General features: G+C 42.6%; 1 protein-coding gene across 13 annotated transcripts in view; it reads left to right on the top strand.

Moving 5' to 3' along the window:
- The window catches only part of AZIN1 (antizyme inhibitor 1), a 35,958-nt gene that overhangs the window by 12,782 nt on the left and 7,385 nt on the right, over nucleotides 1-15,791 (top strand). For 8 of the 13 annotated variants that reach the window (XR_016234879.1, NM_001292042.1, XM_070075033.2 and 5 more), the window contains 5 exons: nucleotides 5,287-5,483; nucleotides 9,175-9,348; nucleotides 10,107-10,279; nucleotides 12,451-12,585; nucleotides 15,522-15,603. Coding sequence is in view for 12 of the 13 variants with exons in the window: in NM_001292042.1 (NP_001278971.1) it covers nucleotides 5,382-5,483; nucleotides 9,175-9,348; nucleotides 10,107-10,279; nucleotides 12,451-12,585; nucleotides 15,522-15,603 (666 nt within the window). In the remaining variant the exon portion in view is untranslated. Of the gene's footprint in view, nucleotides 1-5,286; nucleotides 5,484-9,174; nucleotides 9,349-10,106; nucleotides 10,280-12,298; nucleotides 12,586-15,521; nucleotides 15,604-15,791 lie in introns of all 13 variants that reach the window. The other 5 variants (XM_089334596.1, XM_070075038.2, XM_089334597.1 and 2 more) reach the window with 1 other exon arrangement.

Genomic DNA, 15,791 nt, shown 5'->3' with positions numbered 1-15,791 from the left:
TTGTGTGTAGAGAACATTTCTTAGTGTGTATGATACCAGTAAACATGAGAGCTTTTATTAAAAATAAACTTGTTACACTAAAACATTTTGATGAGGAGAACCTGAGATTCTCGCTGAGTAGATTTTGGAAAGTGCAATGTAACTAAGCCAAGGCCCAGCGGCACAGAGTGGAGAGAATGGTGGGCTATGATGTTTTGGAAGTGCCATTGCTCATTTAGAAGCCAGAAAGTACAGCGCAGTGTCCATTGGGAGACTTGCGGAGAGGCCTGGTTTCACTGTGGTTGGAGCTTGCGAGGTCCTGGAAAGTGTCCTTGTGCTGTCGAAAACGGAGTAGGTGACAGCATGGACCTGGCGTGCAGTATAAACTGTGCCCACTCCCGACATAAGCACTTAGCTTTCATGCTGGCTCCTTGGAACATGCCATGTCTCAGATTTTTCGGCTTAACACATAATTTGCCAGTTACCGTTAGTGTTTCTTAAAAATGCTCTAGCTAAATGTTTCTTAGTGCTTTAAATGAAGCAAAAATGTTAGAACACAAACCCTTTTTTGTTATCAGAGTGCTGTAAAGTGTTTTTGCCAGCATATTAAGAAAATTATAAAGACTCAAGGAGGTATGGCACTCCTTTGAATTAGCGGTATTGAAGGTAGGAAGACTTAAGATCAGCCCAGCCTTACCGACTTTTCTTTCAGTTATTGGAAATTTTGAACTTCCAAATGACACTAGGTTTGAACAAAGACTGTATTGCCCAAATTGTATTAGAAAACCTGTATCCTTGAAAGTATTTATATTTTGCAGATTGTTCTAAGGGGTTAGTTTTTCCTGGATCTAGCTTGGGTTTATAGTAACTGATAGTTGAGCATTGAATTTACATGTGGATGACTTGCATATCAAAGCTATGCACTCCTTAGGAATGTGAAAGATGGGCCTCTGTTTTCAACAGTTCTGGGAGTTCCTTACCACCACTTCTAATTCTGTTTCTAAGACCCCACTCTGGGCCAAGAATTTCTGGGAATCCCAAAGCCTTCAGGAAGTATGTAATTATTTCCCCCTTGTTCTTGGTAAAATTAAGGAAATCAAATAACATTGCATGTGCTGCATCTTTTTAATGCTTTTGGGCGTGCCTTCATGCGTTTTGTTAAACTGCTGGTACAAAAAGAACTTTCTTAACAGCAGAATCCTTTTTTTTTGTCAGTTTGGTTAACCACCTGCACTACTTCTAAAGTGACCATTCCATTTCAGAGATGAAAAGTCACTTCATAAACAATATATATTTAGAGCAGGACTTGGCTTTCCAATTTTTTACTTACATTGATAGTATATTTTCATTCATTTTGATGCCATTATTTGCCAACTTTTTTTTGACTTTCAATTCACATTTCAAATTATTGCCCTTGCAGAAAAGTCTAGTTTACAGTGACAGGAAGCAGTTTTCTGGTTGCCTTGGTTGTGTGGGGTGGAGTCAGATTTACTACAAAAAGCACATGGAGAACATACCTTTATGGTAATTATGATAATACAGTTGTAGATGTTTGTCAGAATGGATGCATGTTATTGCATGTAGACTGTTGATAAATAAGGTGGATGAGAAAAGAAATAGTTTCAAGTTTTAGGATCTCCAAATCTAAAACCATACAAAGAATAAGAGTAATAGAGTCATAGAAAGCAAAGTAGAGGGGCCAGTGCTGTGGCATAAAGGGTTGAGCTGCCAGCATACCGTATGGATGCTGGTTCAAGTCCCGGCTGCTCCACTTTCCATCCAGCTCCCTGCTGACGTGCCTAAGAAAGCAGCAGAGGATGGCCCATGATGCTTGGGCTCCTGCACCCATGTGGAAGACCCAGATGAAGCTCCTGGCTCCTGGCTTCAGCCTGGCCTAGCCCTGGCCATTTTGGCCATTTGGGGAGTGAACCAGCAGAAAGAAAATCTCTGTCTCTCTCTCTTTGTCACTTTGCCTTTCAATTAAGTAAAATCTTAAAAAAAGTAGAAAGGCTAAACAGTTTGATCACCAGCATCTCCAGAGGTAGCCTATTTACTTACTTACTTGTGCCTCAGTGTCTTCATGTGTAGAATGGGGATAGTACCGTTCTTGTAGTTTTGATGGTTAAGAGAATACTGAATAAAGAGCAATGCCTGGCATACTGCTATAAACATGCTATGTCAGCCAGTTTAGCAGGCAATGAGAGGTTGAATCTACTAGATAATGTTCTTGAAATAGGTGGAAAAAAACCCCTCTGTTCCTGTGATTTATTACTCCAGAAAAGCTGTCAAGGATGTGACAGTCAGCAGGTAAGACTAGATCCAGTGCGTGAGGATCTGAATGTTAGAGGAAAGTGACCAGTCTTGTAAGTACTGCGGCTCTAGGACACGGAGGTTGATCTTGTCCTGGTTGAGGTTTTCAGCACGGGGCAGCAGTTAGTTGCCTGTGGTGGTCCATAATTGATCAAGTGTTCACCACTGAGAGGGTACATCAGAGTTTGTTAAAGATGGAATTAAACGATAAATATTTTGGTGCAAAACATTTTTAAATCCATACAAATGAGAATTCTTTTTATTTATTTATTTATTTATTTGACAGGCAGAGTGGACAGTGAGAGAGAGAGACAGAGAGAAAGGTCTTCCTTTGCCGTTGGTTCACCCTCCAATGGCCGCCGCAGCCGGCGCGCTGCGGCTGGCGCACCGCGCTGATCCAATGGCAGGAGCCAGGAGCCAGGTGCTTTTCCTGGTCTCCCATGGGGTGCAGGGCCCAAGCACCTGGGCCATCCTCCACTGCACTCCCTGGCCACAGCAGAGAGCTGGCCTGGAAGAGGGGCAACCGGGACAGAATCCGGCGCCCCTACCGGGACTAGAACCCGGTGTGCTGGCGCCGCTAGGCGGAGGATTAGCCTAGTGAGCCGCGGCGCCGGCCTTTTTTTTTTTTTTTTTTGACAGGCAGAGTGGACAGTGAGAGAGAGAGACAGAGAGAAAGGTCTTTCTTTTGCCGTTGGTTCACCCTCCAGTGGCCGCTGTGGCCGGTGCACCGCACTGATCCAAAGGCAGGAGCCAGGTGCTTCTCCTGGTCTCCCATGGGGTGTAGGGCCTAAGCACTTGGGCCATCCTCCACTGCACTCCCGGGCCATAGCAGAGAGCTGGCCTGGAAGAGGGGCAACCGGGACTAGAACCCGGTGTGCCTGCGCCGCAAGGCGGAGGATTAGCCTATTGAGCCACGGCGCCAACCGAGAATTCTTAAAAGTTCATGAAAAACAGTTTTCATGGGCTTCAAACATCTTGCACCTGACAAAAAATTTTAATTCAATTCAAGTATTAAGTGTCCTCCTACTTCCATACAGTAGAATATGCTTAGAGATTCAAGAACCGAAATAATAGGATAAAGGAAATTTTTAGCACTTTAAGGTGAATTTTTTGTCTAAAAATCTTGATTAATTTTTTCCCATTAGTAGAATAGATGAAAGCTACCTGTTAAACAACAACAAAAACCAGCGGTACTAATCAAGAAATTCATACTTTACTCTTTATTTACCTTGACATGTATCTTTCTGAATGAGTGGCCCCTTTCTATTGCCGTTAGTGATTGCTTGAATGTTTCCCTGAGATTCATTTTCTAGCTGGAGTTGCTTAAAACACACATCCTTACCCAGGGCAGATTTAATCATTTGTGGTGTAGCGGCCTGTAGAATGCCCAGGTTGTGGTTTACTGCTAAGTACTAGATTTTATGCAGATAAGCGTAAATTTACTCCTTTGGTAAAACAAAAGTAATTCCTCAGCTTTTCATGTCTACCACAGCATGAAAGAGATTGGACAGTTGGACTAAATGTAGTCAGGTTCTTGGAATATAAAACTGTTAGTGTTAAAAATAAAGCTAAGTATTATTGTATTTCATGAAATTTGACTAAAAGTATATCTTATTGAGGAGTTGTTTTGGAATATTTTGGGAACCATTGAATCGGGATACACTTCCAGGAAAGGAACCATCACCTTACTCGACTTCTAGCATGGGGCCTGGGGAGGGGGGTAGGTGGGAGGAATCAAGGACACAGGCAGGAAAAGACTGAGGTTTTATACGACGGGTTGCTGAGACAGCCGGTGTAGGCCTGTTATTAATGTGGCAGTCTGAAAGCGGTACCAGACAGTGAGACAACAAACCAATATTATGTCAGTGTATGCTGCTACAGAGAAGAAGAGGTGAACTGGGGGAGGAGGAGAGGTTTATTTGGTTGATTGATCAGCTGATTGACTGATTGGAGAGGGATAGGGTTAAGTCTGAATGAAGCTTTTTTTTTAATCAATTCTTAATAACTGGCTTATACCTTGTTACTGATTTTGATGACATTTTTATCTTAACATTTATCCTGCAGTTATGTGTTATGGATGCAGTGTATTGAAGTCAGACTAGAATTTTAATAATTTCTTGGCTGCAAATAGTTGTCTATATTTTCTAAAATTTATTTGAAAGGCTGTGAGAGAGGAAAAGATCTATTTGTTGGTTCACTCCTGAAATGCCTGCAACAGTAACAAAGCCAGGTGTCCAGAACTCAGCCCCAGTCTTCCATGTGAGTGGCATTGACCCAAATCCTTGAGCCATCACCTGCTGAAAAGTCTGCATCCCAGACTTTTCAAGTGGCTTCTTAATCCATCCTGTCAGATGCCTGCCTCAAGATGTCTAGTTAAAATGAGTAAAATTTTATGTTACAAAAGCATAACACAAGATACTAATGTAGCCTGGGTCTGCAACACTGGGTACCTAGGTTGACCATGGCTTATGATAAATTGTGCACATAAGTGAATTACCCTCTGAAGAAGCAATACTGAGGGACTGATGTTCCTCACAGCCACGAAGTCACTGCCTGGGATGCCGGCACCCCCTATTGGAGTGCCTAGGTTGAGTTCCGTTTACTCTACCTCCAGTTGAGCTTCCTGCTTATGCACACTCTGGAAGGCAGCAGGTGATGGCTTAAATACCAGAGTCCCTGCCACCCACGTGGGAGCTCGGGATTAAGTTCCAGGCTCCTCCGCATCTGTCTTTCCCAGCTCTGTTGGAGGTATTTTGGGGGAGGGAACCAGTTGATCTCTCTGCCTTTTAGATAAGATGAAAATAGAAATTTTTAAATAACATTGTACTGGGCTTGTTTTTTTTAGAGATTTACTTTTATAGTTGCGTTTACTTTTCAGTGGGCATTGTTTCTGAGTGTTACCTGATTATGTAAATTCCTCACTAAATTGGGCACGTGGCATAGGCTTTCATAACTATTGAAGTAATACCAACTTTGATGCAATTTCTGTTTTGACAGTTTGTTGCATATTCTAAGGACCCAGACATAGGCTTGGTGGCCCGTCTCTTGTTTTTCCTGGTTTATGACTTTCGGCTTTGTGGAATACGGCTGAGATGAAAGGATTTATTGACGATGCAAACTACTCCGTCGGCCTGTTGGATGAAGGAACAAACCTTGGAAATGTTATTGATAACTATGTATATGAACATACCCTGGTAAGTGCCATCTCACATTCCTCAAATACATTGTTAATATATTCCACATTTGGCCGGCGCCGCGGCTCACTAGGCTAATCCTCCGCCTAGCGGCGCCGGCACACCGGGTTCTAGTCCCGGTCGGGGCGCCGGATTCTGTCCCGGTTGCCCCTCTTCCAGGCCAGCCCTCTGCTGTGGCCAGGGAGTGCAGTGGAGGATGGCCCAGGTGCTTGGGCCCTGCACCCCATGGGAGACCAGGAAAAGCACCTGGCTCCTGGTTCCTGCCATCAGATCAGCGCGGTGCGCCGGCCGCGGCGCGCCAGCCACGGCGGCCATTGGAGGGTGAACCAGCGGCAAAGGAAGACCTTTCTCTCTGTCTCTCTCTCTCACTGTCCACTCTGCCTGTCAAAAAAAGAAAAAAAAAATATATTCCACATTTGAATACATCGGTGCTTTATTAATTTCTAATGTGTGAATCTGATAAAATTGCTTGATTCAGTTGTTTTCCAGCTTGACTGGAAGCACACCTCCACTTTTGTTCTCTTTGATCAGTGTGATTTGTTTTTTATTTCAATTCATTCCATTAAAAAAACAGAAACTTCTTGGTGGCCCTTTCTCTTCTATGCCTTTTAGTGCCTGGCTCTTGTGTGTCCTATTTATTTTCTTGACATAATTGCCAGAAAACTTTCTAATTGATACATGGCCCACATTTAGGTTTCTTGACTTTATTCCATGGATTTTAATGTAATCTTGGTTGTGGATTTTGACTGATAATTTATTCTAAGTGCTTACTACCTCTCTACCACCCCAGGAGTCAACTTCAGCAAAATCACGCTCCCTGCTACTTAAGTAGGTGATTTATTTTCATTTTAGACTTAGTTATATAATTTATTGACTTGTTGGAGCTAATTTCTCATATTCCCAAATTTGTTGAAGAATCATTGTTGTGTTACTGGTGTCCAGTAATAGGATAACCCCAAAAAGTCTCCATTTTCCTCTGGCCCTTCTGTCGACATACATATAGATGGACTCAAGTTTTTTGTTCACTCTGGAAAAGTCCCTTTATATCTCTCCTACTTTGCCATTAAGCTTCTTGGGGAAAAAAAAAAATTGTGACACTTGTTGACACTATTCAACCGATTTCTGCCAAGCCATCGACAGGAAGTTCCTGGTTAGATTTTGGTAACCTTTTCTTAGTCACCTATCCTTTTCTTGCTTTTGCAATAGTTTCCTGCTTCAGGTAAATTCTTTGAAATATTTCTCTTATCCATTCTTGTCCCACAGCCTAAATTATCCCACAATTAGTAGCATTTATTTGGAGTCCTCTGTTCTGTTTTCTGATAGCCTCATTGTATTATGTGGCTCCAAGATGCTACTTCATCTTGTTTCTGAGTGGGCCTTTCTGCCCATCGGCTTTGGTCTTTCCTCCCTACCATCCTTTATTGTCTTCTGTAGTTCTGTTTTATTAATTCAGTTTGCCTTTGCTCAGATCATCCTAGTGACCTCCTAACTGACCTACAAGCTTTGCATTTTCAACTCCTATTGTGCCTAAGAAAGGAAACTGAACCTGCCCCTACCTTTTTTTATCCTTGTTCTTTTTGTGGTGCCCTTAGAATATTGTGAATGACATGTCTGTGACAGTGGGTAACTTGATCACAGCTGTTCCAGACTTACCATATCGCTTATCAACTGAGCAGTGTATTCTAGTAATGTCCATTTCAATGAACAAACCAACCAGTTTACCTCCTTAAAGAATGGTTTTCACGGCCGGCGCCGCGGCTCACTAGGTTAATCTCTGCCTTGCGGTGCCAGCACACCGGGTTCTAGTCCCGGTCGGGGTGCCGGATTCTGTCCCAGTTGCCCCTCTTCCAGTCCAGCTCTCTGCTGTGGCCAGGGAGTGCAGTGGAGGATGGCCCATGTGCTTGGGTCCTGCACCCCATGGGAGACCAGGATAAGTACCTGGCTCCTGCCATCGGATTAGCGCGGTGCACCGGCCGCAGCGGGCTGGCCATGGCAGCCATTGGAGGGTGAACCAACAGTAAAGGAAGACCTTTCTCTCTGTCTCTCTCTCTCTCACTGTCCACTCTGCCTGTCAAAAAAAAAAAAAAAAGTTTTCCAGTAACTTTGCTCCCTGACTAACATGATTCAGTTATTTATTTGAGTGAGGGGGGGTGGGCCGGCAGGGCGAGATCAATTGATCTTCCATCCACTGGCCTCCCATGTGCGTGATGGGCTCAAGCACTTGGGTCATCCTCTGCTGCTCTCCCAGGTGCATTAACGAGGAGCTGGATCAGAAGCAGCTGGAACTCCAGTATGGGATGCCAGCAGCTTAGACTGCTGCACCACAGTGTTAGCCCACAAGGTGTAATTTTAATGGAGCTGTATTTAGTTTTGCTTAACATTCCTGGTTCTCACTGTATTAGAAAATTAGATGCTGAGCTACCAGCTGTGTTTTATGTTTTTTATAATCAAACTTTTTTTTTAAAGCTTTATTTGGAAGGTAGACTTATGGAGAGAAAAGGAGAGAAATCTTCCATCCATCACTTTACTCCCCAGATGCCACAGTGGCCAGAGCTGGGCCAGGCTGAAGCCAGGAGCTTCTTCCAGGTCTCCCGTGTGGGTACAGGGGCCCAGGAACTTGGTCCATCCTCTGTTGCTTTTCCAGGTGTATTAGCAGGGAGCTGGATTGGAAGTAGAGCAGCTGGGACTCAAACCTATACCTATATGGGATGCTGGCATCATAGGCGGAGGCTTAAACCACTACACCACAGTGCCAGCCACCTATAATTTAACTTTTAAAAAACTTTTGAAACAGATCTTCTACCTGCTGGATCACTTTCCAGATGCCCACAGCAACCAGGGTGGGCTAGGCTGAAGCCAGGGTCAGCTGCATCCAGGTCACCCATGTAGTGGGCAGGAATCTACACGGAGCCATCACTGCTCCCTCACAGGGTGCACATTATCAGAAAGCCCACGAAGGACTCAGGGCCAGAAATTCCAGTAAGTGATGTGAGCATCTCAAGGAATGTCTGAACCAGTGCACCAAACTTCCACTGTTTTAAAGCAATTGGAGACAGGGCTGGTGCTGTGGTGTAGCCAGTTGGGCCACCGCCTGCAGTGCCGGCATTCTATATGGGCACTGGTTCTAGTCCCAGCTGCTCCACTTCGGATCCAGCTCTCTGCTGTGGCCTGGGAAAGCAGTGGAAGATGGCCCAAGTCCTTGGGCTCCTGCACCCACATAAGAGACCCAGAAGAAGCTCCTGCTCCTGGCTTCGGATAGGCAAAGCTCTGACCATTGTGGCTGTCTGGGGGGTGAACCAGCGGATGGAAGACACACATAACACACACACACATGTACATCCCACCACCTCTGCCTCTCTGTAACAATGCCTTTCAAATAAATAAATCTTACAAAAAAAAAAAAGATTTGGAGAAGCATGGAAAGAAAGTTTTCCTTCCCTCAACTACCAAGAAGTAAAATTGAAGCATTTGTCACTTAAATTGATAGGTTTTTTTTTTAATCTCCAAGGAGAGAATATTTTATATGGCAGTATGTAACAGCAAAAAGGTCTAAAAAGAACAAATATGTTCAAGTTTCTGCTTTTCATAGTCACTAGATCTGGTTTCTAAACTTAAATATACTGGTGAGTATGTTCATGATCTTTTGATTGTGTGTGTTTTTGTGTTTTTTTGTTTTACATAACCATAACAGACAGGGAAAAGTGCGTTTTTTGTGGGAGATCTTGGAAAGATTGTGAAGAAACACAGTCAATGGCAGAATGTAGTGGCTCAGATTAAGCCATTCTATACAGTGAAATGCAACTCTACTCCAGCTGTACTTGAGATTTTGGCAGCTCTTGGAACTGGATTTGCTTGTTCCAGTAAAGTAAGTTTTGTTTTTGTTTTATTACAGCATTTTAAGATTCACCTAAACTTTTTATTTACCCACAGCAGTAGAACAGTGCAAGGAAGTTGGACTTTTGGGTGGAGTTTTTAAATAATTGTTTAAATTTACAATTTAATGTTGGAAATTTAAATTTTTATTGTGATGAACCTTTGTGAAGCTTTCTCTTTATTATTAATCAAAAATTATTTGTTCTTCTTTCTTAGGCTAGAGCTAGCTGTAGAGCGGGCTACTTCTGACTGCATAAAGCAGCTATTTCTAAACTACCAGATTGCTCTGGTACTTCTTTTTAAAGGTTTTAAGACAGAGCACCTTCTAGTCCCGGTCGGGGCTCCGGATTCTGTCCCGGTTGCCCCTCTTCCAGGCCAGCCCTCTGCTGTGGCCAGGGAGTGCAGTGGAGGATGGCCCAGGTGCTTGGGCCCTGCACCCCATGGGAGACCAGGAAAAGCACCTGGCTCCTGGCTCCTGCCATCGGATCAGCGCGGTGCGCCGGCCATTGGAGGGTGAACCAACGGCAAAGGAAGACCTTTCTCTCTGTCTCTCTCTCTCGCTGTCCACTCTGCCTGTCAAAAAAAAAAAAAAAAAAAAAAAAAAAAAAGACAGAGCATCACCAGAATATGAACTGTAACATTTTAGAATCTTAATTTAACCTCAGACAATTTTTTAGCCAAAAAATGAGTATAAATTAGAAAGTAATACTTTTACTTTTAGATGACACTGTCTAAAATCTTATTTCACAGAATGAAATGGCTTTAGTGCAAGAATTGGGTGTGCCACCAGAAAACATTATTTACATAAGTCCTTGCAAGCAGGCATCTCAGATAAAATATGCTGCAAAAGTTGGAGTGAATATCATGACATGTGACAATGAAATTGAATTGAAGAAGATTGCACGTAATCATCAAAATGCTAAGTAAGTGTAAATCTAAATACTTAAGAATATTGTCTTGCTACTTAAAGGGTTGGGTTTCTCTTTAGGCTGGAAAGAAGGAATATGGTAGGGCAGTGGTGTCATGTGATTAACTCACCTTAGTTAAGCTTCCTGGGTGCTATTAACATTCTATTGGATACCTATTTTTATAAATCTGTAACTCAAGGGAGAAATTTTGGTGTGGTCATCAAATTGTGGCTATAGCTGTGCTACATTAACCTTCTTAGTTACTTGATAAGTTGGGTGTAAGATGTATGAGGATACTTCTGAAAAGTTATGGAGATGGAATTAAAAATCAATTTTGAGCCGGCGCCGCGGCTCACTAGGCTAATCCTCCGCCTAGCGGCGCCGGCACACCGGGTTCTAGTCCCGGTCGGGGCGCCGGATTCTGTCCCGGTTGCCCCTCTTCCAGGCCAGCCCTCTGCTGTGGCCAGGGAGTGCAGTGGAGGATGGCCCAGGTGCTTGGGCCCTGCACCCCATGGGAGACCAGGAAAAGCACCTGGCTCCTGGCTCCTGCCATCGGATCAGCGCGGTGCGCCGGCCGCAGCGCGCCGGCCGCGGCGGCCATTGGAGGGTGAACCAATGGCAAAGGAAGACCTTTCTCTCTGTCTCTCTCTCTCACTGTCCACTCTGCCTGTCAAAAAAAAAAAAAAAAAATCAATTTTGATGTGTAAAGCTGAAAGGCTAATCTCATGATAAGGTGGAATTACCACCTTGGAAATCACTGAGCACACGTGGGCGTAGAACCTGTGTGTGTTCATATGCATTTCCACTAACCTTTAGATGTGTCCTTGTATTTTCGGTTGTTCTCCTGTATAGGTAATGGCTTTAATCTACTTAAACACTCAACTTTTCTTGAGTGGTTTACCTACATGAAAGTGTCTTTGGACCCTCCTTCATAGATTCCAGGTGGTTTCCTTTAGCTTCACATTTTTCTTAACATAAATTCAATCTTTTTTGACAACTGTGTACATCCAGAGGTACTTTTTGCAAGTTTTGGGGCAGAATTCACATTGTGAACTGATGTTATTTTAAGGCTTTAGAATAAGAGTGAAAGTGTATTATTATTGGGCAAACTGTAGAGAACACCTGGTTTTCTTTTTAAAAAAAATTTCCTATTTGTGATCTTCTGAAGAAAGGTTTGGGTTGGGCTGTTTGCTCTTTTAGATTGTAAACTGCTACATTCTTGAGAGAACTGACCTGTTGCCTTAAGTAAAATAATTTGCTTTTACTGGCTTTGCCCTTTGATTGTCACTTATTCATCAGGACTTTTCTTGGGTAAAGAGTTTCACAAACAACATTTGTGTATTATTACATTTAGTGCAGAGGTGTGGAACCTTTTTTCTGCTAAGGGCCATTTAGATATTTATTAACATCATTTGCAGGCCATAACATTTATCATTTTAAAAATTGGCCTGCCACAGATTTACTGAATTTCAAGTCCTGCTGCGGTCACCTCGGCAGGACTAGCTAGACCAGGTGACTTTGGGGGCCCAGGAGCTGGATGGTCACCACTTCTGGTTTAGTGGTTAATTCTAATAATAGAAAAATTGAATTAGCCTGATAATTCTGTCTTGGTTGTGATAGTTTGGAAAGAAATACCAAATTGAGTTCAGTCAGTAAACTAAGTTTGCAGTTGAGAAACATAAAATAACTCAAAGCTTCTCAAGTTTTTTGTTTAGAAAACTGCTGGGATGCAAGGGATGAATAGGAGGCGCATCGGGAGTGTGCAGTGAGAGTGACTTGGCTAAGGACAATTTCGGGACTTTTTGGAGACATTTAAAGCCCTGATATTTGTATTGAAAGACAATTATGGCATTGCTATTCAATTTAGTCTTTCTAGGTGGATTGATGGACTTCATTTGAAAGTAATGTCGTCTTTCATTACAGGGCCCAACCGACTCTTGCTGCTACAACAGTCTTAACTTGCGCCTTTTCCAAATTCCCAACCTTGTAAGCTTCATGCTGTAGGTCCTAATTGCTAGTTTTTTCTCTATACAGGATTGTTTTTCATTAGGTTCACTTGACTCATCCGACGCTGGATTTTGGAGCACTGGCAACATAATCAACACACTTCCTACAATCTTCAGGCTTCACATGTGCTGATGATGGTGTAAACCAACTCTGCCCCAATCATCTTCCCCTTCTCTTAGGGTCTTACTACATATTGCAACAGAAGATTATATTGGAGGTGAAGAGGGTAACATGAAGTTTGGCACCTCACTGAAGAACTGTAGGCATCTGTTGGAATGTGCTAAGGAACTAGATGTGCAAATAATTGGGGTTAAGTAAGTATTTTTTTTTTTTAATTTTGTTTTATGGTGATAACATGTTGCTGGTTATTGGTGTAAGACTTTATTTTCATGAAATCTTAAGATTTGACTTCTCTGGGTTTGTAAATGTATATAAGAAAAACAAACATGCTTTCTCCTTTGTTACTGTACCTCTCCTAGAGACAAAGCAGCCCATAATGTCCTGATTAAGTTAGTGCAGTGTCATTGATTCAGCTTCTTTGGGTTGGGTGGAGTGGATTAGAAGTCTAATGCATGTTAAAATGACACTCAAGGGGCTGGCCTTGGCACAGTGGGTAAAGCTGCCACCTGCCACCTTGGCTTCCCATGTAAGCACTGGTTCAAGTTCCAGCTGTTCCGCTTCCTGATCAGCTGCCTGCTAATGGCCTGGGAAAAGCAGCGGAAGATGGCCCAAGTGCTTGGGCCCCTGCCATCCATGTATGAGACCTGGAATAAATCTTTAAAAAACAAAATGATATTCAACTTCTAAGTTACATTATTGCGTTTTTGTTTCCTGTGTGAAGACTTTTTCCTCCTTTTAATCCCCATGGAGGGATGAGTTGGTGTTTGGTATAGCTTTATAGTTTATTTATATATTTATAAAAATATATTTATATATTTATAAAGTTTATATGTAAACTACACAGTTTATATATACATAGTTTATTATTTATTTGAAAGAAGGCAGAGTTGGAGGGAGAGAGAGCCGTCTTACCTTCCATCTGATAGTTCATTTCCCAAATGGCTATACCAACAGGGACTGGGCTAGGCCAAAGCCAGGAGCTGGGAGCTTCATCTGGATCTCCTGTATGGCTGCAGGTGCCCAAGCATTTGGGCCATCTGCTGCTGCTTTCCCCCTGCACATTGACAGGGAGCTGGATCAGAAGTGTAGCAGCCAACACTATTTGAACCAATGCCCGTATGGGATGCCTGCATCACAGGCAGCTGCTTAACCTACTATGCCACATATGTCCAAGTATCCCAAGAGCTATACCAAGGGGCTGGTATAGTGGGTTAAGCAGCTGCCTGTGATTTCAGCATCTCATATCGGCGTTGGTTCGAGACTGGAGGGCAGGGGTTTGAGTCCTGGCTCTGTTTCCAGCCTAGCTCATGGGTCCCTGCCACCCATGTAGGAAACCCAGATTGAGTTCTGGGCTCCTGGGTTTGACACTATTGTGGGCACTTAGAAAATGAACTAGCAAATGGAAGATATCTATCTGTCTTTCTTTTTCATTTCCTCCCTCTTCCTGTTTCTCTCCCTTTCAAATGTGTAAAATAAGTAAATAATCCCAGGGCACTTTAGTATGTGTTTGTGTCCTCCTCCTCTCCCTTGCCCACTCCCCTTCTCTTTTTCTGTTTGTCTAAAAGGTTTATCCACTGGTTCACTTTCCAAATGCCTGCAGCATTTGAAGCCTGGACCCTGAAGCTCTCCATGTCTCCTGTGTCATGGCAAGGGCCCAGGTACCTTGCTGTCTCCCAGGATACATTAGCAGGAAGCTGAACTGGAAGCAGAGCCCATCCCTCCTTTTTGTTGTTGGGTTTTTTTTTTATTATTATTATTATTATTATTATTATTATTTGTTTTATTTGAGAGGTAGAGTTACAGAGAGAGAGGTCTGCCATCTACTGGTTCACTCCCTAAATGGTCTCTCATGTGGGTGCAGGGCCCCCAGCACTTGGACCAACTTCCACTGCATTTCCCAGGGAGCTGGATCAGATGTGGAGCAGCTGGGACTTGAACCAACACCCATATGGGATGCTGGTGGCGGAGGTGGAGGTGGAGGCTTAACCTACTGTGCCACAGCACCCGCCCCGGTGGGTTTTTTTAGTGTGAGATAACCAAGACCTGAAGAAGTTTAATGATTTTATTGTAGTTTGAGTACAAATTGAGGACATAGCAACAGTAAGTTCTAGATTTTCTGGGTTACTAGTCTTGGTTTAGTGAAAGGTCTTGGTTTTTAACTGACCACAAAGGTGATCTTGTTAATAGTTTGTCTTTCTGTACCATTTTGTGTATAGACATAGGTGATTTTTAATGAAATGTTTATAAATGAAGAATTGAATCTTGCTATACGCCAAACAATAGACTCCATGTCTGTCCAGCTAGTTGGTAATGTTGGCATGTTTGAGAACTCAAATTTCAGTGTACTTTTATTCTTTAAGTTAAGGAAAAATCAACTTTTTAGGAATACAGTTTATGAATTTTAACATTTGTATAACCACTGCTGTAATCAAGAAATAAAACCGTATTTCAGTGAAATTTAAGTATTCTGTTTGGAAGCTTTAATAGTAACACTAAAAAAAGTATGACTTACTCAATTCATTTGTGGGGTCAACACTGTGGCGTAGTAGGTAGAGCCACAATCTGTGTTGCCACCATCCTATATGGGCGCTAATTCAAGACCAGGCTGCTCCACTTCCGATCCAGCTCCCTGCTATACCCTGGGAAAGCAGTAGAAGATGGTCCAAGTCCTTGGGTCCTAGCACCCCCGCATGGAAGACCCGGAATGGCTTTGGATGAGCCCAGCTTCCACCATTGCCTCCGTTTGGGAAGTGAATCAGTGGATGGAAGACCTCTCTGCCTGTCCCTCTCTGCAACTCTGCATTTCAAATAAATAAATAAATCTTTAAAAAGAATTCATTTGTATTTTTATTTTGGCACAATTGACGCAATTTTGTATTTGGTTAGATGAATTGAATGTTTAGAGCTTTTATGATCCAATTTGATTGGCACTTGTTACTTCATACACATAAGCATTTCCTGCTTAATTTCCATTGAGCTTGATTTCTTAATAAAATTCTGCTTATAGAATGAGGATAATCAGGTTAATTGATGATGTGTATACTTCCAGTGTACATTCAGTGAATGATAAGTTAAAGGACTTACAGGACTATAAAACTTGCTGCTTTATTGTTCTGTTTCTTTATTTCAGATTTCATGTTTCAAGTGCTTGCAAAGAATCTCAAGTATATGTCCATGCTCTATCTGATGCACGATGTGTTTTTGACATGGCTGTGAGTTCTTTGTTTATTTTGTTATTTTTAAGCCAGAATATTTGTTAAGACTAAGACGATGTTTTCTACCTGTGTGAATTTCTCTCATCACACTTAATGTCATACACACTTCAGATAAGCATTCCAGGCTTAATGCATTCTTAGTAAATGGGCAAAAGAGTGAAATAGTAATATACTATAAGACAATA

The sequence above is a fragment of the Oryctolagus cuniculus genome, chromosome 6 (assembly GCF_051225735.1).
Source record: "Oryctolagus cuniculus isolate XC-2025 breed Fujian yellow rabbit chromosome 6, ASM5122573v1, whole genome shotgun sequence".
Lineage (NCBI taxonomy): Eukaryota > Metazoa > Chordata > Mammalia > Lagomorpha > Leporidae > Oryctolagus > Oryctolagus cuniculus.
This window is presented reverse-complemented; position numbering and strand designations above follow the sequence as displayed.